At 40.7% G+C, this 23,388-nt stretch overlaps 1 protein-coding gene across 1 annotated transcript in view; it reads right to left on the reverse strand.

Annotated features, from left to right (window-relative positions):
* Positions 1-23,388, reverse strand: part of LOC126095671 (uncharacterized) — a 220,540-nt gene that overhangs the window by 19,557 nt on the left and 177,595 nt on the right. The window contains exons 5-6 of the mRNA XM_049910427.1: positions 17,664-17,927; positions 17,324-17,533 (exon numbers count right to left, since the gene is read on the reverse strand). Of these exons, the coding sequence (XP_049766384.1) occupies positions 17,324-17,533; positions 17,664-17,927 (474 nt within the window). The remainder of the gene's footprint in view (positions 1-17,323; positions 17,534-17,663; positions 17,928-23,388) is intronic.

Below are 23,388 nucleotides of genomic sequence, written 5' to 3' on the forward strand. Positions count from 1 at the left end.
CAAAACAGGACCTTGAAATCTTGGCCATTTTGGCCCACCCTCACCCTAGTGTCCCCACACAATAGCGGTGGTCGTGAGCGAGACGGTTATCAGGGCCATCCTGCAACAATTGGTCAACGATGTCTGGCAACTGCTTGTCTTCTTTTCATCCAAGCTCTCTGATGCACAACACTGCTGGAGCATGGTATCACCGCATGCTGCTCACAGACCACAAAGTCATCCACTTTTTCCTAATTTCATTTGAGGGACACTTCTTTATGATCTTCACAGACCACCACCCCCTCGCCTCAGGTTTTTGCAGGAAAGACATAGGTCAGATCTCATTTCAACAGTATAGGCTACAGGAGTATATCACACAATTCACTACTGATGTACAGTGTGTTGCTGGCATTGATAACATTGTGGAAGATTTTCTTATCCCCTCCTGTGTCATCACCCAAACCTTTGACTACAATTCCCTGGCAGGTGCTCAAGAGGAGGACATGGACTTAGCCCACATGCTTCAGAATGTGGACTCTGGCCTCAACCTCAGCCACGATCCATACCCGGCTCCAACTGTAAGATGTGGTATGATGTTCTCACGGGTCCTTCACAGTCTGAAAGTTCCAACAGTTGGCCCCACCCTTTCCTCCCAGCCACCTTCCAAAAACTGGCATTTGACCGTGTCCACAGCCTTGTACACCCAGGCATCCACGCATCTGCCACCATCATGAAATAATGCTTCGTCAGCCAGGCTTCCAATATGAGTGCAGCACTGGGCCCAGTACTATATTCCATGCCATTGCGCCAAGGTCGAACGGCAAGTTCACTCCCCTGCAGATGCCTTTCCCTCCCCCCCATCTACCCGCACAACATCAGTTCATGCACACGTTCACCTCAACATTATTGTTGGCCTACTACCCTCCTCAAATAGATATCGATATCTGCTGACAATTACTGACATTTACTAGCTGGCCAGAGGCCACACCTTACCTCTGAAATTTCCGCTGAAACTGGGGCTGCAACCTTTGTTCAGACCTGAGTGTCCAGCTCTGGATGCCCACATGAGATCACTACAGATCCCAGGTTCCAGTTCACTTCAGCCCTCTTCTGATCACAGACAGCCACCTAGGGCTCCAATTTCCACAATACCACCAGCTACCACCCTGCAGCTAATGGCACGGTGGAGCAGTTCCACTGCACTCTTAAAGCCGCCTTCACATGTTATTCTTCCGAATGGTCCGCTGCCCTACCCCTGGTACTTCTAGGCCTGTAGATCACTCACAAAACTGACACGGGAACTTCTACCACTGATTTGGTATGTGGACAGCCACTTGTCATTCCTTGTTATTTTTTGGAAGTGACCCCGCCCCCTCCTGACAGTACCATCCCAGGTTTTGTGCACCAGTTCCAGAGCTTCATGGCTCAGCTGCAACCAACACCTCCGCAACATCATGGTGAGCACTGTACCTTCATCCACCGTGACCTCAAAGCATGCACATGTCATGCTTCTGGTGGATGCATACCAGCCACCACTCTGCCCTCAGTATTCGGGCCCACACTTGGTGTTAAGCTCAAGCCAGCCTAGAGCCCCTCCAGCCAATGAGCACAGCACCATCGAGGTGGAGTTGCCTCGCCTATTGCCAGTCCCAGTCACAGCACCATCAGCATAGTGCCTGATACAGTGCAGGCCAACAATTTCTCATATACTGTTCCCAACATGCCACCAGCAGACGCCGTGTCTGACACACTATCAGCCGACACCGCCTATGGTCCACTGCCAACCGACTAGATGACTGACAAACCCCCACTGCCTGAGACCCTGATGTCACCACCACACTACTGTGCACATCAGGATGGTATCTGGTGGGCATCTGAGGTGTTTTTCCTAGATGTAAAATGATAAATGCCAGGATTCGTGGAAGAGATGGGATTTATTCCCAAGAACTGGGATACAACATTCATAAAAACTGGCTACAGCCGTGGAGTGAACCACACATGGTACAGAAAGAGCATTTCGCCCTTAATAGGAAGGAGTGGCTGACATGTCGGAGGGTAAGGAAGCTGGCAGGAAAGAGAGCGACATGCTATTGCGGCCACTACCTCACCAACCCTCTCACATACCTCATGCGATGGCACCTGGTCCTCCCATTGGCAGGTTTGAGGTAGAAAGTTGGCATCTCTCAGTCAGCAATACTGTGGTGACGTCCTTAGATCAGCGTAATGACATGGGAGCCAGCCACAAGTACTGCAAAGTAGTTTACGTAACAGGTCACACCACTGCCTGAGGCTAAGTTAAAATGATGGAAGTAGAATATAATAATAATTTTACCATTTTTACCTGTTACCATGTACACTACCTTTTTCACAGCCTCCAGCCAATGCAGACAGCGCCTCGACCCCATCGGCGGTCACCTCTCCCAACAAGATGTCAACACCACTACACTAGCACCTGCACCACTGTAGCAGTGACACTATTTCACACACTCCCAACCCACACACAGGATTTTCCCATGCTCCTCCTCTCACCAGAAATCGCAGCAGGAGCATGAGCACAGCAGTGACAACCTGTGCCTGCCTCCCAGCAAGCATAAACTGTCAGCCTCAAACACTCCTCTGGACAGCTGGCACATCTGTTTTCCTCTCAAAAGGGGGAAACTGCTGATGACTGGATGACTCCTTCCATCCCACCTGCAGTAGCAGAGTAGCAGATGACGGGCTACACAGACTGGAAACCAACCAAACCCCCCCCCCCCCCCCCCCCCCCCCCACAGCACTCTCACTGGCCACTTCCTCCAGAGGGAGAGTTTAGACGGCCATGCTTTCCACATGTCATGCATGCCGAACTGTCGCTTGAGCAGTCTCTTGCTTCGTTCTGATGAAGCAACACCAAGTGGCCATGCTGTTGGCAAATCACTCATGCAATGCCACATGGCTTACATCATTATCTGCCGCATTTTTCCAGGGCATGCTTGAAGAGCAGAACTGTTATCCGCATTCAGTGTCAGTGTTGTGTCGCGGTTCATTTAGCAAGAGGAGTGCTACCACATTTTTCTAAGCCGCTATCCCGAGCTGCATTCCCTCAAGGTGCTTCCATTGACTATGGGTGTACGAAGCCCAATGCTGGAGGCCTGGTTTGTCCTCCTGGTACCAGCACCCAGAATATTGTGTGAAGTGTGGTGTAAATAGTGAAGTGAAGTGCAGTGCGCACCAAGAGTGCCAGTCGGGTTTATTACCATTCCATCTGTGGCTGTTTTGGCACTCCTTTGCTGCTAAGCATGCCACTGTAGTGGGTTTTTCTGCCCTGCAAATGACATCTTACAAAGGCTGTAAGCCATTAATGGTCCAGAGGCTCCACACATAGTGAGGGCCCTCCTCGATTAAGAGGCAGTAACACATTAAATCTTCCTGTAGTTGTTGGCTTTTAGCAATAATATTTCAGAACTAGCTCATCGCTTAGGTATGTAAGTCCCTTGAAGAATAGAAGGGAGCCTAAATCATTCCTTCAAGTCCACTCTCCTACAAGACGATAATACTACGAATCACATTACTGATCCTATATATGGATATCAGACAGTGGCAGAATAATTCATCAGTATTCTTTTAACCAGTTCATTGTTAAATGTCTTTCTTCACCATACTTCCACACAGCACTTACTGACTGTCCAACTGAGTTCACACACAAAATTATATACCTATAGTCACTCACAGGTGTTTGTGAGCTACTGGCTACACAAATGACCATTTTCTCAAAAGGAGTTCATAAGAAAGACACAACACAGTGGAATATCGTTACACACAGATTTCTGCATGTTCATTACTAATCACAGACTTTTAAGTGTTCATTACTAATCACAGACTTTTAAGTTGAGTAATATGGAGATGTTGCTCAAAAGAAGTCTACCCACGGACTTCGACATTTAAGTGTTAATCAGCTGGTAGCTAGCTAGGCGTGGTCCCTTTACACGCAGATGTTATAGGGATTGTTCCCAAGCATGGACTGAGGATTCCTTGTCTGGAGGGAGTATATAAAGATGGACATATGGATATTTTGTGAACTAATGATTATATTTTAGTTTATAATAATGTAACGGACAGATTTAGCAGTAGTGTCAAGCTATTTAGCCCCACAATAATCATCTTTAACTGTATGTTAGATTATTAAAAAAGTATCTACACCCATCAAGATACTCCGCAAGCCACGGTATGATGTGTGGCAGAGGGTACCCTGTACCACTACCAGTCATTTCCTTTCCTGTTCCACTTGCAAGTAGAGCAAGGGGAAAACGACTGTCTATATGCCTCTGTGTGAGCCTTAATTTCTTGAATTTCATCTTCATGGTCTAAATGCACAATGTATGTTGGCAGCAGTAGAGTCATTTGGCAGTCAGCTTCAAATGGTGGTTCTCTAAGTTTCCTCAATAGTGTTTCTCAAAAGGAACATCACCTTCCCTCCTGAGATTCTCATTTGAGTTCCCAAGGCCTCACCATTACACTTACATGTTGTTCGAACCTACTGGTAACAAATCTAACAGCCCGTCGCTGAATTGCTTCAATGTCTCCTTCAATCCAACCTGGCATGGACCCCAAGCACTCGAACAGCACTCACGAATAGGTTGCACCATAGCCCTATATGCGATCTCCTTCACAGGTGAACCACTCTTTCCAAAAATTCTCCCAATAAACCAAAGTCAACCGATCACTTTCCCTACTACAGTTTTCACATACTCATTCCATTTCATATGCTTTGCAATGTTACACCCAGATATTTAAACTACTTGACTGTCATGTAGGACACTAGTAATACTGTATCCAAACGTTACAGGTCTGTTCTTCCTAATGAGCAGCGTTAACTTACATTTTTCCATGGTTAGAGCTAGCTGCAATTAATCACAACAACTAGAAATTTTGTCTAAGTTGTCTTCTATTTTCCTACAGTCATTCAACTTTGACATCTTACTGTACACTACAGCATCATCAGCAAACAACCACAGATTGCTGCCCACCCTATCTGCCAAATCATTAATGTATGTAGAGAACAACAGATGTTCTATCACACTTCCCTGGGGCACTCCTGATGATACCCTTGTCTCTGATGAATACTTACGAGTGAAGACAACATACTAAGTTCTATTACTTAAGAAGTTTTGAGCTGCTCACATACCTATGAACTTATTTCATATGTTTGTACCTCCATTAACAGCCTGCAGTGGGGCACCATGACCAATGCTTTCCAAAAATGTAGAAATATGGAATATGTCTGTTGCCCTTCATCCATAGTTCTCAGTATACCATATGAGAAAAGGGCAAGTTGAGTATCGCATGAGTGATGCTTCCTGAAACCATGCTGTTTTATGGACATAAGCTTCTCAGTCTCAAGAAAGATTAATATATTTGAACTGAGAATATGTTCACAATGATTCTACATCAAACCAGAGTTAGGAATATTGCTCTGTAATGTTGTGTGTCCTTTCTCTTACCCTTCTTATATACATGAGCCATCTGTGCTTTTTTCCAGTCATTTGAGACTTTGTGCTGTGCAGGAGATTCATGAATAATGCAGACTAGATAAAGGACAACGCCGTATAGTACTCTTTGTAAAACCAAATTGGGATTCCATCCAGACCTGGTGATTTATTTGCTTCCAAATCTTGCAGCTGTTTCTCTATGGCAGGAATACTTATTACTATGTCGTCCATACAGGCTTTCAAATCTTTCAGTTGTTTCTCTATGCCTGGAATATTTATTACTATGTCATCCATACAGGAGTCTGTATGATGGTCAGACTGACTTCCTTTTGCTATGTTCAACTGCCACACCAGATTGGTCAACAAGGGACTGAATGGAAGCCTTAGAACTGCTTAGTGATCTTACACAGGACCACAATTTTCTCGGTTCTCTGCCAGGTCTTTTGCTAAAGTGTGACAGTGTATAACACCACGTATAATGCTAACTTGCTGTGGAACAAGCAAATGTTACCCTCTGTGAGGATTTTAAATTTTGACTGCGCGTGTGTCTAATGGATAAAAGTATCGGACTATAATTTTAAATATGGTGAACTTAACAGAAAACTAAACAGACTTTAACCTTGGGAGTTAATGAAAGTGTTGTTGTTGTTACTGTTGTGGTCTTCAGTTCTGAGATTGGTTTGATGCCGCTCTCCATGCTACTCTATCCTGTGCAAGCTCCTTCATCTCCCAGTACCTAAGGCAGCCTACATCCTTCTGAATCTGCTTGGTGTATTCATCTCTTGGTCTCCCTCTATGATTTTTACCCTCCACACTGCCCTCCAATACTAAATTGGTGATCCCTTGATGCCTCAGAACATGTCCTACCAACCAATCCCTTCTTCTAGTCAAGTTGTGGCACAAACTTCTACCCAATCCTATTCAACACCTCCTCATTAGTTATGTGATCTACCATCTAATCTTCAGCATTCTTCTGTAGCACCACATTTCGAAAGCTCTTATTCTCTTCTTGTCTAAACTATTTATCGTCCATGTTTCACTTCCATACATGGCTACACTCCATACAAATACTTTCAGAAACGACTTCCTGACACTTAAATCTATACTCGATGTTAACAGATTTCTCTTCTTCAGAAACACTTTCCTTCCTATTGCCAGTCTACATTTTATATCCTCTCTACTACGACCATCATCAGTTATTTTGCTCTCGAAATAGCGAAACTCCTTTACTACTTTAAGTGTCTCATTTCCTAATCTAATTCCATCAGCATCACCCGACATAATTCGACTACATTCCATTATCCTCGTTTTGCTTTTGTTGATGTTCCTCTTATACCCTTCTTTCAAGACACTATCCATTCCATTCAACTGCTCTTACAAGTCCTTTGCTGTCTCTGACAGAATTACAATGTCATTGGCAAAGCTAAAAAGTTTTTATTTCTTCTCCATGGATTTTAATACCTACTCCAAATTTTTCTTTTGTTTCCTTCACTGCTTGCTCAATATACAGATTGAATAACATCGGGTAGAGACTACAACCCTGTCTCACTCCCTTCCCAACCACTGTTCCCTTTCATGCCCCTCAACTCTTATAACTGCCATTTGGTTTCTATACAAATTGTAAATAGCCTTTCGCTCCCTGTATTTTACCCCTGCCATCTTCAGAATTTGAAAGAGTGTATTCCAGTCAACATTGTCAAAAGCTTTCTCTAAGTCTAAAAATGCTAGACATGTAGGTTTGCCTTTCCTTAATCTAGCTTCTAAGATAAGTCGTAGGGTCAGTATTGCCTCACGTGTTCCAATATTTCTACGGAATCCAAACTGATCTTCCCCTAGGTCAGCTTCTACTAGTTTTTCCATTCGTCTGTAAAGAATTCGCGTTAGTATTTTGCAGCCGTGACTTATTAAACTGATAGTTCGGTAATTTTCACACCTGTCAACACCTGCTTTCTTTGGGATTTGAATTATTATATTCTTCTTGAAGTGTGGGGGTATTTCGCCTGTCTCATACATCTTGCTCACCAGATGGAAGAGTTTTGTCAGGACTGGCTCTCCCAAGGCAGTTAGTAGTTCTAATGGAATGTTGTCTACGCCCGGGGCCTTGTTTCGACTCAGGTCTTTCAGTGCTCTGTCAAACTCTTCATGCAGTATCATATCTCCCATTTCATCTTCATCTACATCCTCCTCCATTTCCATAATATTGTCTTCAAGTACATCGCCCTTCTATAGACCCTCTATATATTCCTTCCACCTTTCTGCTTTCCCTTCTTTGCTTAGAACTGGGTTTCCATCTGAGCTCTTAATATTCATACAGGTGGTTCTCTTTTCTCCAAAGGTCTCTTTTATTTTCCTGTAGGCAGTATCTATCTTACCCCTAGTGAGATAAGCCTCTACATCCTTACATTTATCCTCTAGCCATCCCTGCTTAGCCATTTTGCACTTCCTGTTGATCTCATTTTTGAGACGTTTGTATTCCTTTTTGCCTGCTTCATTTACTGCATTTTTATATTTTCTCCTTTCATCAATTAAATTCAGTATTTCTTCTGTTACCCAAGGATTTCTACTAGGCCTCGTCTTTTTACCTACTTGATCCTCTGCTGCCTTCACTACTTCATCCCTCAAAGCTACCCATTCTTCTTCTACTGTATTTCTTTCCCCCATTCATGCCATTTTTTCCCTTATGCTCTCCCTGAAACTCTGTACAACCTCTGGTTCTTTCAGTTTATCCAGGTCCCATCTCCTTAAATTCCCACCTTTTTGCAGTTTCTTCAGTTTTAATCTACAGTTCATAACCAATAGATTGTCGTCAGAGTCCACATCTGCCCCTTGAAATGTCTTACAATTTAAAACCTGGTTCCTAAATCTCTGTCTTACCATTATATAATCTATCTGAAATCTGTCAGTATCTCCAGGCTTCTTCCATGTATACAACCTTCTTTTATGATTCTTGAACCAAGTGTTAGCTATGATTAATTTGTGCTCTGTGCAAAATTCTACCAGGCAGCTTCCTCTTTCATTTCTTAGCCCCAATCTATATTCACCTACTACATTTCCTTCTCTCCCTTTTCCTACTACCGAATTCCAGTCACCCATGACTATTAAATTTTCGTCTCCCTTCACTGTGTGAATAATTTCTTTATTTCGTCATACATTTCTTCAATTTCTTCACCATCTGCAGAGCTAGTTGGCATATAAACTTGTACTACTGTAGTAGGCGTGGGCTTCATGTCTATCTTGGCCACAATAATCCGTTCACTATGTTGTTTGTAGTTGCTTACCCGCATTCCAATTTTTTTTTTTTTTCGTTATTAAACCTACTCCTGCATTACCCCTATTTGACTTTGTATTTATAACCCTGTATTCACCTGACCAAAAGTCTTGTTCCTCCTGCCACCGAACTTCACTAATTCCCACTATATCTAATTTTAACCTATCCATTTCCCTTTTTAAATTTTCTAACCTACTTGCCCGATTAAGGGATCTGACATTCCACGCTCTGATCTGTAGAATGCCAGTTTTCTTGCTCCTGATAACGATGTTCTCCTGAGTAGTCCCCGCCCGGAGATCCGAATGGGGGACTATTTTACCTCCGGAATATTTTACCCAAGAGGATGCCATCATCATTAGCCATACAGTAAAGCTGCATGCCCTCGGGAAAAATTACGGCTGTAGTTTCCCCTTGCTTTCAACCGTTTGCAGTACCAGCACAGCGAGGCTGTTTTGGTTAGCGTTACAAGGCCAGATCAATCAATCATCCAGACTGTTGCCCCTGCGACTACTGAAAAGGCTGCTGCCCCTCTTCAGGAACCACACGTTTGTCTGCCCTCTCAACAGATACCCCTCCATTGTGGTTGCACCTACGGTACGGCTATCTGTATCGCTGAGGCACGCAAGCCTCCCCACCAATGGCAAGGTCCATGGTTCATTGGGGGAGGGGGGGGGGGAAGTGATAAAATTCATATTTGAATGAAAAAAATGAATGGTTGCCAGCCCAATAGGGCACATTAATTTGGAAAGATATGTTTATGAAAATTGGATAATGGTTACTAAAGTTACTTTCATTAATATTTCCCTTTGAATAGCGCACAGGATACAAACTGACATAGGGTACTCTGAGCTATGTGTAGTGGCAGTTATCAATAACGCACACTCCAGTAATTATGGAAAGCAAATTTGCACTAAACTCATACTAATAATAGGTACATTCAAGACATTTACTTAAACCAATACTGAAATGTTAGTGCATGAAGTGCTGAACTAAATTTGGACATGGGGGACTTCTATCTTAACTGACATGTAAAACGACAAATAAAGATAGTTAATATCATTATTACAGAAGTAATAGTTCAATTATCTTTCTAATATGTGAAGAATATGATGGGGACCCATAAACTAGTATAATGTCACTAGTCAGGCTCTATGATTATTTCAGTAGAAAAGACTAATCAAACAAAGCTACTCCTTAACGTCACTTGGAATAGTTTATATCCTACTTTGCAAGGCAAAATATTCAACACTGAGCTCAATTAACTTTTTTAAAAAAGGGATCATTCATGATAGGAAACAAGACACCACTAATTTTAAAACGAGCTTAACTTATTTGTCTCCTTTTTACCACCTATGAAGCAGGCATTTTAGACAATAATATTTACACAATCTGGCACTGTATTCTTGCAAAATTATACTTTGCAATAAACTGAGAGTACTTTAGCAAAATCCTATCTGACTTCACTTTTGAGGTCTTAGCTTTAACTTTTGCTACTCCTTTCACATTTGACAAACAAAAAGAAACCACTCTGAAAACACTTGAAAGCAAGAATAGTTCATTTAAAACAGGATACTTGGTTTTAGAAACACTTAGGAGAGGACCCTGCATAGGTTCGTGATCGGGATAGAAGATATCGTTCTGAACAGAGATTTATAGTATTTGGATTATTATTAAAATCACTCACACAAATTAACTGGTCCATGCCTATATACATATCTGGATGTATGAAGTTAGTGAAGCGGTGGTGAAGTTTTTGCAGCAAGCGACATGGCGGCTAGCTGTATTCATGGCTCTTGATGTTCGAATGCTCTATCTCTCCTTGGCGTTCGATTTTCAACATATTAGAGCCATTCCTTTTTGCTGAGAATACCAAACAATAGCCAGACCCACATCTGAGGCAAATGCCTTGCAAAGCAGCTTTCAATTGCCTCTCTTGGCACCATAGAAGTGTGCCATGCTACGGCTGGCCACTTACTGCATACTATTCACACCAAGGAGCCGCCTAGTTTGACCACCAAACCCAGCTTTCACATCACGCCATGCAACTTCCGTTGCAGAGGGACTTCATTACAGCTTTAACATTTTACAATACAATTGCCCTAAACATGAACTAGCTTCCAGTTAACATTGTCTTTCTTATAAACATACACATATTATAAAATTCATTATTTTAACAAATCATTTTTCTTTTTTCATATATATATTACAAAACTCTAAATTTCCTGTCACAAATCAGTGACTTTAAACAACAAAGAATACACACTCCATAACTGGCAGATACACAGTTACATAATATAAACCTACTTCTAATCAATATAAGTGTTACAAGTGGTAGCTGTATGCTTCGCGCATAGATCTTTTTACAGATGCACAAATCTCTACTAACCTTCACTTGTCGTCAATTGTGCATTCTCTTTTGAACAGGGAGTGCAACAGCCTATGCTTCCTCAGCATGTTTTGAGTTTCATTATTAAACCATGGTGGATCTTTTCCAACCTTTATTCACTTACAAGGCACGTAACTCTCCAGACCATGATTTGCAATCTGCTTAAACTTTGCCCATTATTCCTCTATGGCCATATTTCTGAAACTAAGTGACGCCAGTTCACTGTCTAAGTGAAATTCTAACAACTGCTTATCTGCTCCATGTTGCAGAAACACTCTTGCAGCCTTCTTGATTGATTTATGAACTTCTGTAACCTACAATGACATCATGATCGCTACTTCCTGTTTCTATACTGACACTGTCGATAAGGTCCGGCCTATTTGTAGCTACAAGATCCATGATATTTCCATCATGTGTGGGCCGCTGAGCTAGCAGTTCAACACAATTTGCAGAAAATGTGTTCAAAAGTATTTTGCATGACTGTGTGTCTGCACCACGCACAAACCCCTAGACATCCCAATCTATACGCAGTAGGTTCCAGTTGCCTCAAACTAGTATTGCATGATCTGGCTATTTACATGTTACTGACTGTAGACTTTTTGAATGCCTCTAGAACTGTCACAGCAGAATTGTGTGGCCAGTAAAAACACCCAGCCATTAACTTGGTTTTTGACCTATACCTGTTATAAGCGACCAGATAACTTCACTGTCACACTCAACTTTGTCTTTAATGGAGACCCTCTTTTTACTTTTTTTTTGTCAATGAACACTCCCCCTCCTATGGCCTAATCTGTCTTTCCAACATATGTTCCATGACTTACTAAATGATGATGATGATGATCATCATCATCATCATTCATCCCCTTTATGGTCGGAGGAAGGCAATGGCAAACCACCTCCACTAGCACCTTGCCTAGTATGGTGGTGCGGGTCCACTATGCTCTGTATGGGACTTCATCATCATCATCAACTTACTAAATAACTCAGAGATTTCCACCTTGGGTCTTGGCCAGCACTCAGTCCCAAAAATAATTTGAGTGCGAGAACTTTCCTAGAGTGTGATAAATTAAGCAACTTTATTATGAATGCTTCAACAGTTTACTGACAAAATTTTGACAGTCAGAGTGCCTTTATTCTAAATGCCATCTGACTTCCTTTGCTGTGTATCAACTGGCAAGTGTTCATCAGAGCACCTCAAACTACCACCTAGCCTGAAAAACCCTCTTGTGCACCCCACAATCACTCTGCTACCTGAGTGGCTGCCTTCTTTGTGTAGCACACCCTGATCTATCAAGGGGAGTTCTAAATTCCCCAAACGTAATGCAGGTCTAGAAAGCTGCTGTCAAGACGGTCACAGAGTCAATGAAGCCTTTGGATGAGACCCTCCATTCGGCTCTAAACCAAGGGACTCCAATCAGCTCTGGAACAACACAGCAAATTGCCAGCTCTGCTTGCACCACACACGCAAGGCCAGCAGCTTTCAAGCTTTTAAGGGAGAGGGTAAGGAGTCATTCCAGTCCCGGGAGCACTCCCAAAACTGGAATGACTCCTTATCCTCTCCCTTAAAACCCGTATCCTTTCGTCTTTCCCTCTCCTTCCCTCTTTCCTGATGAAGCAACTGTTGGTTGCAAAAGCTTGCATTTTGTGTGTATGTTTGTGTGTCTATCAACATGCCACCGCTTTCATTTGGTAAGTTACATCATCTTTGTTTTTAGATATATTTTTCCCACATGGAATGTTTCCCTCTATTATATTCATATCATTAATTTGAACCCAACAATTACGTTTGTTATTGTCACTGTTGCATTTCCAAATCTTTTCTGTCACCTTACTTTCTCTTTCTGTTTTTGCAAGTAGTTTCACTTTGTATTCACCTTCTCCTTTTTACTCCTTAACCTCTCCCTTAAAACCTGTATCCTTTCGTCTTTCCCTCACGTTCCCTCTTTCCTGATGAAGCAACCGTTGGTTGTGAAATCTTGAATTTTGTGTGTATGTTTGTGTTTGTTCATGTGTCTATCAACATGCCAGCACTTTCGTTTGGTAAGTTACATCATCTTTGTTTTTAGATATATATTTCCCACGTGGAATGTTTCCCTCTATTATATTCATAACTTACAAAAATGTGAGATTGAAAGTCTTAAACAGAAAAATAAACATGAAATTTAATAAACCCTAATATGAGGAAAAAACAGAAAATGATAAACACTTAATGTGCTTACTGTAGATGTATATCAGCTGAGAGCTGGAGCCTGACTGACTGGCTTACTAAATGAACACTGCATACCTATGAGAATTATTAAGTTTTGTGTAAAATCCTTTGGTTCGCATTTCATTAATTTATGCAGTTTCTAAATTAGTTGCTTATTTGGATAGCCAAAAGCACTATCCAATACACAAAAATTAGGATAACAAAAGTGAGAGTAAAATCTGTGAAATGAAGAACTAAAAGTTCAAATAATGGAAGTATTTTTAGATGTGTCCAAACTGTAATTACAAATACTTTCTAAGTTAATCAGTTTTCAGAGAAAGTAAAAGGTTATTGCACGAAGCTAAATAAGAACTTTATAATGAGCTAGATATTTTTGTGAATACAAAGTTATTATGTCCTGCTAATTTTATGATCACATGGAATGGAAACAATTTCAACTATCACTGTATCTTAAAAGAATCATTTTATGGAAAAGTAAGACAAGAAAAAAATAGTGTGGTAGCAAGTAGAGTAATTCCATCTTGGTGTGTTTCACACTGTGCACCCATTCATGCATCTTCTAGCAATACACATAATGCATCATGAGCAATGCTAACTGACCTACAAATCAGGTGATAGAATTTAAACTTTCAATTCACCGGTGAAACAGTAATACAAGGTATGCAGAGGAACTCAATCCTTGGTCCTTTTCTCTCCCTTATATAAGGAGCAGTCAGATGAAAACAAAACACATGGAAAAATGGAAGTAAACTGTTTAAATCTTTCATAAGAAATTGCCATATCTGTTGATACATTTATCCTGCTGAGAGACCAAGATGGTCAGTGCCTTCTTGAAAACATGTTTGCTGCTTGCACCTCTTCATCTGAAGCAAATAAACGGCCACAAATGTTTTCTTCAGTGTTCAAAAATATGGAAAATGGATGGGGTGAGATTAGCACTTAATGGAGCGATACGTGTGCAGCACAGTCAAAACAACTTTGACAAGATATGGGTGTGCCCACATTTTGAGAATGCCGCAGAAAATTTGCTGGAAAGCCCTTACACATCCCTCATACAGTCCTGATCTCACCACATGAGACTTCCACTTTTTTGGAGCCCTGAAGAAAAACATTCATGGTGGCCGATTTGCTTCATACGAAAAGGTGCACACCTGTCTACAATCGCAGCTCCATAGACAACCACAAACATTTTTCCTTGAAGGTACTGACTGTCTTGTCACACAGTGGATTAATGTATCAAAGAATATGGCGATTACTTTTGAAATAGTAAACAGTTTACTTGGTTTTTCCATCTGTCTTATTTTCATTTGACTGTTTCTTGTGTTATTGCATTAACAACACTGCACAGCCCATTAACTTCCTTATTATAAGCTATACAGATGTCATCTCTATCTTGTTCTACACGGTAATTGGAAAGATAAAAAAATCTACTCACCAAGTGGTGGCAGGAGGACCAATTCATAAAGCTATTTTATTTGCAAGCTTTTGGAGCCAGTGGCTTCTTCTTCTGGCAGAAGGGTTGAAGGGGAAGGAAGAGGGAAGAGATCCATTCTGTCCACCACACCTAGAATAGTTTTTTGTTGGCCTCCCAAATGCCACAATATCCTTGTAGAGACCAATGCTCCTTCTGCACCTATCTCCCTACCCTATGGCCCCTACCCATGTGTGTCTGCAGCTCATGGCTACCGTTGCTGCCTCTGGATCACAGGGTCGTGGGTTCGATTCCTGGCTGGGTTGGGGATTTTCTCCACTGAGGAACTGGGTGTTTGTGTTATCCGCATCATTTCATCATCATTTGTGAAAGTGACAAGACTGGACTGTGTAAAGATTGGTAATTCGTACGGGTGCAGATAAGCGCACAGTTGAGTGCCCCACAAATCAAATATCATCATCATCCTACTCATGTGACTGTCCCCACTGTAATATTTGCCCTATGCATCCTCCTACAACCACCTATATCAGCCCTGTAACTGGCAAAACATACAATGTCAAAGGGCAAGCCACCTGTGAAACAACACAAGTTATCAATCCGGATGAATGGGCATAAGCAGAGGGTGTATACTGACAACAAACAATATCCTGTAACAGAGCAATCTCTACAACACAACAGTCATGACCTCAGTGCCTGTTTCACCACAAGTGCCACCTGGATTATGCCCCCAGACACCGGTTTCTCAGAACACTGGAGGTGGGAACTAGCACTACAACATGTCCTTGGTTGTTGCCACCCACCTGGCCTTAATTTACGTCAGTGTCTTTGGTCTCCACATTTCTGCACAGTAACTGTTCCTTTCTTCACTCCCTTTTAGTTTTCTATGGCCTTCATTTCCTGACCTGTCTATTTTTTCCTGGCCCCCCTCCCTCCATCTCTACCACACACTTTGATTTCCACTCTTATTGACTTGTGCATAATGTTTTGATAGTAATCTCTGCCTTGCATATTACACTATCTCCCGATTTTAAGCCCTCAGGTTTTCAAATATCGTCCGGTGCAGTCCCCAACAATCAGTCTTTCCTTCTCATCCCATCCAGTAAGTCCCCCCTGAGTCAAGATTCTGGGCAACTTTTCCAAACTCTCCCCATTTCCTAAACCTCATCAGTCTTTTTCCATCACCAATCTTCCTTTTCCTTCAACCCTTCTGCCAGAATGAGTCATTGGCTCCAAAAACTAGCATATTTAAATACCTTCAAATGTTTGTTCCCCAGCTCAGACTTTTTTATCTAACCAATTACATTGTATTTTCAAAAACTGACAATCTTATTTTGTGTTAGAGAACATGAGGAACTATAATATTTTCTTACTATTAGGGTAACAGAATTAACAAAATACTTGAATAGTTAGGAATGTCAATCTATCTCAATTATTGACATTTAAAACAGTCAGTTCTCACCCCACCAATGCAGGAAATGTATGTAACATCTTGGCAATAGTAACTAACAGCTGTAAATTTCTGGGTCTGTATGTTGATGAAAATTTGCAATGGACAAACCACATTGATTTCATTTGAGGAATAGTCAGTAGTGGCTTGTACCACCTTCACCACCTCCCATAAATAATTTCTGGCAAAACATAAAAAATAGTATCCTGCAAAATGATTTACCACTTTATTAACTATAGGATGGAATTACAATGCTCTGCAGTTGATGTCTAATTAAAAAGAATATTACTGCTAAAGAAATAAACAACAAAACTTATACATGGGATAGGCCATAGAGTACAATGTGATGAAGTGTTTGGGTAGCACAAATACTTAGTGCTGACCTGTTAGAATGTGAATATATATGTTCACTTGCAACCATCTCTTGCTTTGTTGACAGCATCTGTGCTTCGCAATCACAGTCAGTTATGTACATAAGAAACACAGAGTCTGATGCACCCCACAGTAGGCAATCCATCGTTTCCATTAACGAACACTGAATACCATATGAACTGATAAACAAAGAATTTAAAAGTAACACAATTATTTATTTGTGTCACAAAAACGCTGCAAATAAGCATAGTGCATCAACACGATGAAGCAAAACCCAGAGAATGAAGTCAAAGATCTCCAATACAATTATCGAATTTGTTGAGTTCACCATTGATAGTCTCACACGTATCATAATTAGCAGTGATTTTCATTTTTTAAACAAACCTTTAACTCTTAAGAGATGAGTTTGTATTAAATGTAATGGAAATTTTTAAAGAATATACACTGAACAGACCAAAAAATGTGTTTTTCTATAGTTACATATTTACATACAACATACCACAAGTTCATAAAATTTTGACCTTTTGTAAGGTCCAGCATACCTGACAGGTGAACTAATGTGAATTATTTCTGCCTGATTATGACAGCAAGTGAATGAAAAAAATCATTTTACTTTCTATTTTGATTTATTCCAACTGATTGAGGCTTTTGATCTGATTTGAGTACAAAGGACAGGAATAGCATTACCTTTACTCCTTCCGATAACTTGTATTGCATCCAGAATTTCCAATTAGCATAAAAATAAAAATTCAACATACTTACCAAGACCAAAAGTAGCAAGCTCACTAAGAATACATATTTGCATAAAGTGTGTTTGTCCAATTTCGCCAGGTTGAATTCCTGTCCCAAATGTCTGTAATCTACACCTTTGATGATCTTTCTTTGTTTCTTTTACAATTATATTTAAATGTTGAATTATCTGGCACAATCCTTTTAATACGAAGAACACATAATTTGTTCGTGCTCCACAGGCTGTAGAATTTGAAAAGATATGAATTACAAACACAGTGATACATGATTGACTTCAAAATAGAACTTCTTATTGCCTAAGATTGAAGGCCATATATTATTTACAGTAGTTTGATGATTAACACATTATTACCTAATATTGTTTCATTTGGCTCATATGTTTTAATTCTTGAAAGCATACAGCACTCGTGAAGAGCAACTGAACTCCATTCATCAAAATATGGAAATCTTGCCATAGCATATTTGCACATATCCCAGTCTGGCTTTATTGTTTCCTCTATCACCTTATCAAAATCTTTTTTCTCAATATGAAGCAGTTCGCATGTTGCTATTAATCCAAGTTGTTGAGGATTAGTAATACTACTAACTTGGCTTCTAAATACAGTAAGAAGTTTAACTAAAGTAAGTTAGTCCAAAAATCAATAAAAGTAACTTATAATAATTACAGCAGTGATGATTGACAAGTCTTTTTAACATATGCTGTAGCATCTCTCTGACAACTGCCATGGTAAATGAGAAATCCAAGTTGATATAAAATAAATTTTAACAGGACAAAATAGTGTATACTAATAATATATAGTGTGTACTAATAATATACACTCAGCAACGTGGATAACATATCAGTATATTCATTGAACTACTGACATATAGAAAGCTGCTAATATGTGAGAAATCCAAGCAACAGAAACATTTTGAAATATAAAGCAGTTTTCTTTTTAATCCTCTTCCTGTTAACATTTATATATGTTTATTAGAATTAAACTGTCCATTGATACTACAGTTATGAAGAATACAATATTTTTATACAATTTAGTGGTTGGCCAGTGTTGGGAGGCAAGCTTGCATGACCAGCCATGTTGTGGCCAGTCCTAAAGGAAGGCATGGCTGGACCATTTCTCTGTGACCAATGGAGTTCAAGTGGACATATTTTGTACTTTCCAAGCCACCACCATACATTGTGTGAAAGATGGTACCTTGTGTGGCAGAATACTACTACCCCCTCCCCTCTCCCACTCCAAAACCACGTTTCCATTTGGGAGTGATATCTGGGAAGAAATATTGCTAGTAAAACAGCTACCAGTCAGCAGGTGATGGGTGAAGTGATCACTGTAGCAAATATCTACTAATACCAGTATTGCTGGCCTCTGTTTTGATCACAATCGAGGTAAATTCTCCCTGCACATCAGTTAGGGGCCTGAAGAAGGTGTCGTAAAACACTGAAACTAGTTGCCAAATAAAATGAGGTTGAAAATTGATGGCTGAAAGGTATTTGAAATCCTCCAAGTATAATAAAGTTGAGGATCCTATGAGCTTTGCTATGTTGTCAAAATAAGTAGTGGCAGATGATCATTTCTGCACCAATGTAGTGAAGGAACACTGTTGCTTGAACATAAATAGAAGTTAAGCTGATGTGCAGCAAACAAATGGAGAAGCTATCAAATAAAATTGACGGACAGATTAGAATAGGTATCTGTGAATGTAAGTACGATATCCTGTGAATCTAAGTATAATTGTAACTGCAATTGAAAGAAATCATTTTAGCTGAAGGTAGACTGAGAAAGATTAGCTTGATGAATTTAATGAGATCCCTGTACAAAGTAAAATAAGCCACCCAATTATACAGAGCCAAATATTTCAGGCAGAATAGTACACTATCTTCTTGATAGTGGCAGTGAAGCAAGTGCATTGATCCAAGCATTCAGATTATACTCCTAACAGCAATAAGCTGGCTGTAGTGTGAGTAACTGGTTTACGAATAACAATTGCTGATAGAAAAATATCTAGACTGGTAAAGCAAGAAGCTTTGATACCAATGGTATACAAGACACAATTATAGATCATTCTTGTTTAAGTGTCAAACAATGAAAAATCCAGGATGGAACGTAACAATATTGTGAAAAGGGAAGTTGCCACTCACCATATAGCGGAAATGCTGGGTTGCCGATAGGCACAAAACACTGTCACAAATAATAGCTTTCAGCTAGCAAGGTCTTCATCAGAATTAGATGGCAAACACAAACATACATACTCACACAAATGCAATTCACACATACACGACTGACGTCTTAGGCAACTGAGGCCACACTGCCAGTGTGACTGCAGTCTCAGGCAACCGAGGCCACACTGCCAGTGTGGCCTCAGTTGTCTGAGACTGTGGTCATGCGTATGAGTTGCAATTGGCATGAGTATGTATGCTTGTGTTTGCCATCTAATTCTGACGAAGGCCTTGCTGGCCGAAAGCTATTATTTGTGACAGTCTTTTTGTTGTGCCTATCTGCAACTCAGCATCTTGTTTAAGTGTGTTAGGTTTAAATCTGGATATGTTAATTGGCACTGATTTTGTGTCAAAGTACCAAGGAAAGATCAACTTTGATCAGGGCCAAGTAATGTGAATGCTGTTAAATTCTGCTGTAATTACTGTGCCTTTAATTGGAAAGCATGTTGTTAATAATAATGAAACATGAGAGATACCCATAAGCATGACAAAAAATAGTGGTACTTGTGGGTCCATTGGAGGAAGGCAATGGCAAACCACCTTGCTAGGACCTTGCCTAGTACAGCGGTGCGGGTATCCCCTACACTCCGTCACGGAGTATGGGACTTTATCATTATCAGGGGAAGATACTGAATTAACTAGAAATATGAAGGTTGCTGATGAGGAAGAGAAATATATCCTGGAGGAACTAGAGGCTAAAATACAGTCAGCTGAACAGAATTCCAGTGAACAAAGGGCAGAACTGAGAAAAGTAATAACTCGTCATCACGGTGAATTTTCAAATAGGCCAGGCATGGAAAAAGTTGTGACTGTAATTTAAATGTATAGCCTGAGCAAGAAAGCCATCAAGAAAGAAATTCAATGTACATTGGATTGGAAGGTAATTGAACAAGCAATTAGATAATTTAATAATCCTCTGTTGGTAGTAGCTAAATATGACAGATGCATCAGATTAGTGTTGGATGCATGCTGGTTAAATGAAATTGTAATGGTGGAGAGAGACTTCACCCAAAAATATGGACAAATTACTACAAAAATTCTGAATGGCTTAATACTTTACTTCAATGGATATAATGTGTGGCCACTGGAAAATAAAAGAATCTTACGGCATTGATGGCCGAGAGGCCCCATCTGGGGGAGTTCGGCCGCTTGGTGCAAGTCTTATTTCGGTTGACACCACACTGGGTGACTTGCACGTCAGTGATGATGAAATGATGGTGAGGACAGCACAACACCCAGTACATGAGCGGAGGAAACCTCCAATCTGGCTGGGAATCGAACTCGGGCCCCCTGCATGGTGGGCAAACATGTTGCCACTCAGCTAAACAGGTGGACTGATGACATTGGAATTTGTGTTTGACAAAAGAATCTTGTAAATAGATGGATGGCCTTTTTATATGAGAGTGTTTGCAGCTAGTACAGAGTAGTCCCTTTTGTATCAAATATTTCTGTGTGTGCTACTGTAAAAGTGATGGCTTACATAATGGGGAAAACTGTTAGAGCAGGTGACAGTTCATGTAGATGATATTCTGTTGGCAAGTTCATCATGCGCGGAACATATTAGTCTACTAGACAGGGTGCTAGAAGCAATATAAGGAGAAGGCGTGAAGTTAAAGTGAGAAAAAACCAAATGCATTAAAAACAACTTAAATTTCTTGGGCCATAAAATTAGCAGGAACGTTACATTACCTTATGCTGTTAGTGTTTGAGAGCTTTAAGGTTTCAAAGAATAAAAGGAAACTCATATCCATGTTTGGATTATTTGGGTTCTACTGACATTTTGTGGGAGACCAGTCATTTAATGCACCTTGCATACACCAGTTATCAGTAATGGATACCCCTTGGGTTTGGACAAAAGAGTGCCTGTCTGCTTTTGAAAAATTGTTTGGTATGTAGTCTGCTACTGCATCCTCCAGTTTTTGGAAGGCCCTTTTGTATGTCAGTTGATGCAACTGGGTAGGGAATTGCAGTAGAGGTGCTTCAGCTGGAAACAGAAGGCGATAAAGATATACCTGAAACAATCACCTCCACAAGTCATTCATTGCAACATGCAGAGCATAATTATGGAACCTCTGATCAGAGGCTATCATGTTTTGTATGCAGAAGTTTGAACATTACTTATTAGGCCACAAAATTTTAATATGTAGGGTGCACATGGCTTTTACATTTTTTTAAAACTTGCAAGTTGAGACATGCATGACTAATACGACTAATATGACAGGCCATGTACCTTCTTCAGCAGTTTGTCTTTGAAATTAAACATATACATTGAAATGACAATCTGATAGAAAATGGGCTATTGAGAACCACTGAGCTGTACAAATGAATCAGAAATTCACTTGATAGAGAACAATCTACATCTACATCTACATCTACATTTATACTCCGCAAGCCACCCAATGGTGTGTGGCAGAGGGCACTTTACGTGCCACTGTCATTACCTCCCTTTTCAGTTCCAGTCGCGTATGGTTCGCGGGAAGAACGACTGTCTGAAAGCCTCCGCGCCGCGCTCGAGTCTCTCTAATTTTACATTCGTGATATCCTCGGGAGGTATAAGTAGGGGGAAGCAATATATTTGATACCTCATCCAGAAACGCACCCTCTCGAAACCTGGCAAGCAAGCTACACCACGATGCAGAGCACCTCTCTTGCAGAGTCTGCCACTTGAGTTCGCTAAACATCTCCGTAACGCTTTCACGGTTACCAAATAATCCTGTGACGAAACGCGCCACTCTTCTTTGGATCTTCTCTATCTCTATCTCCTCCGTCAACCCGATCTGGTACGGATCCCACACTGATGAGCAATACTCAAGTATAGGTCACACTAGTGTTTTGTAAGCCACCTCCTTTGTTGATGGACTACATTTTCTAAGGACTCTCCCAATGAATCTCAATCTGGTACCCGCCTTACCAACAATTAACAATTAATTATATATGATCACTCCACTTCAAATCGTACACACGCATACTCTCAGATATTTTACAGAAGTAACTGCTACCAGTGTTTGTTCCGCTATCATATAATCATACAATAAAGGATCCTTCTTTCTATGTATTCGCAATACATTACATTTGTCTATGTTAAGGGTCAGTTGCCACTCCCTGCACCAAGTGCCTATCTGCTGCAGATCTTCCTGCATTTCACTACAATTTTCTAATGCTGCAACTTCTCTGTATACTACAGCATCATCCGCGAAAAGCCGCATGGAACTTCCGACACTATCTACTAGGTCATTTATATATATTGTGAAAAGCAATGGTCCCATAACACTCCCCTGTGGCACGCCAGAGGTTACCTTAACGTCTGTAGACGTCTCTCCATTGATAACAACATGCTGTGTTCTGTTTGCTAAAAACTCTTCAATCCAGCCACACAGCTGGTCTGATATTCCGTAGGCTCTTACTTTGTTTATCAGGCGACAGTGCGGAACTGTATTGAACGCCTTCCGGAAGTCAAGGAAAATAGTATCTAACTGGGAGCCTGTATCTAATATTTTCTGGGTCTCATGAACAAATAAAGCGAGTTGGGTCTCACACGATCGCTGTTTCCGGAATCCATGTTGATTCCTACAGAGTAGATTCTGGGTTTCCAAAAACGACATGATACTCGAGCAAAAAACATGTTCTAAAATTCTACAACAGATCGACGTCAGAGATATAGGTATATAGTTCTGCGCATTTGCTCGATGACCCTTCTTGAAGACTGGGACTACCTGTGCTCTTTTCCAATCATTTGGAACCTTCCGTTCCTCTAGAGACTTGCGGTACACGGCTGTGAGAAGGGGGGCAAGTTCTTTCGCATACTCTGTGTAGAATCGAATTGGTATCCCGTCAGGTCCAGTGGACTTTCCTCTGTTGAGTG

Source organism: Schistocerca cancellata, chromosome 8 (genome assembly GCF_023864275.1).
Source record: "Schistocerca cancellata isolate TAMUIC-IGC-003103 chromosome 8, iqSchCanc2.1, whole genome shotgun sequence".
Lineage (NCBI taxonomy): Eukaryota > Metazoa > Arthropoda > Insecta > Orthoptera > Acrididae > Schistocerca > Schistocerca cancellata.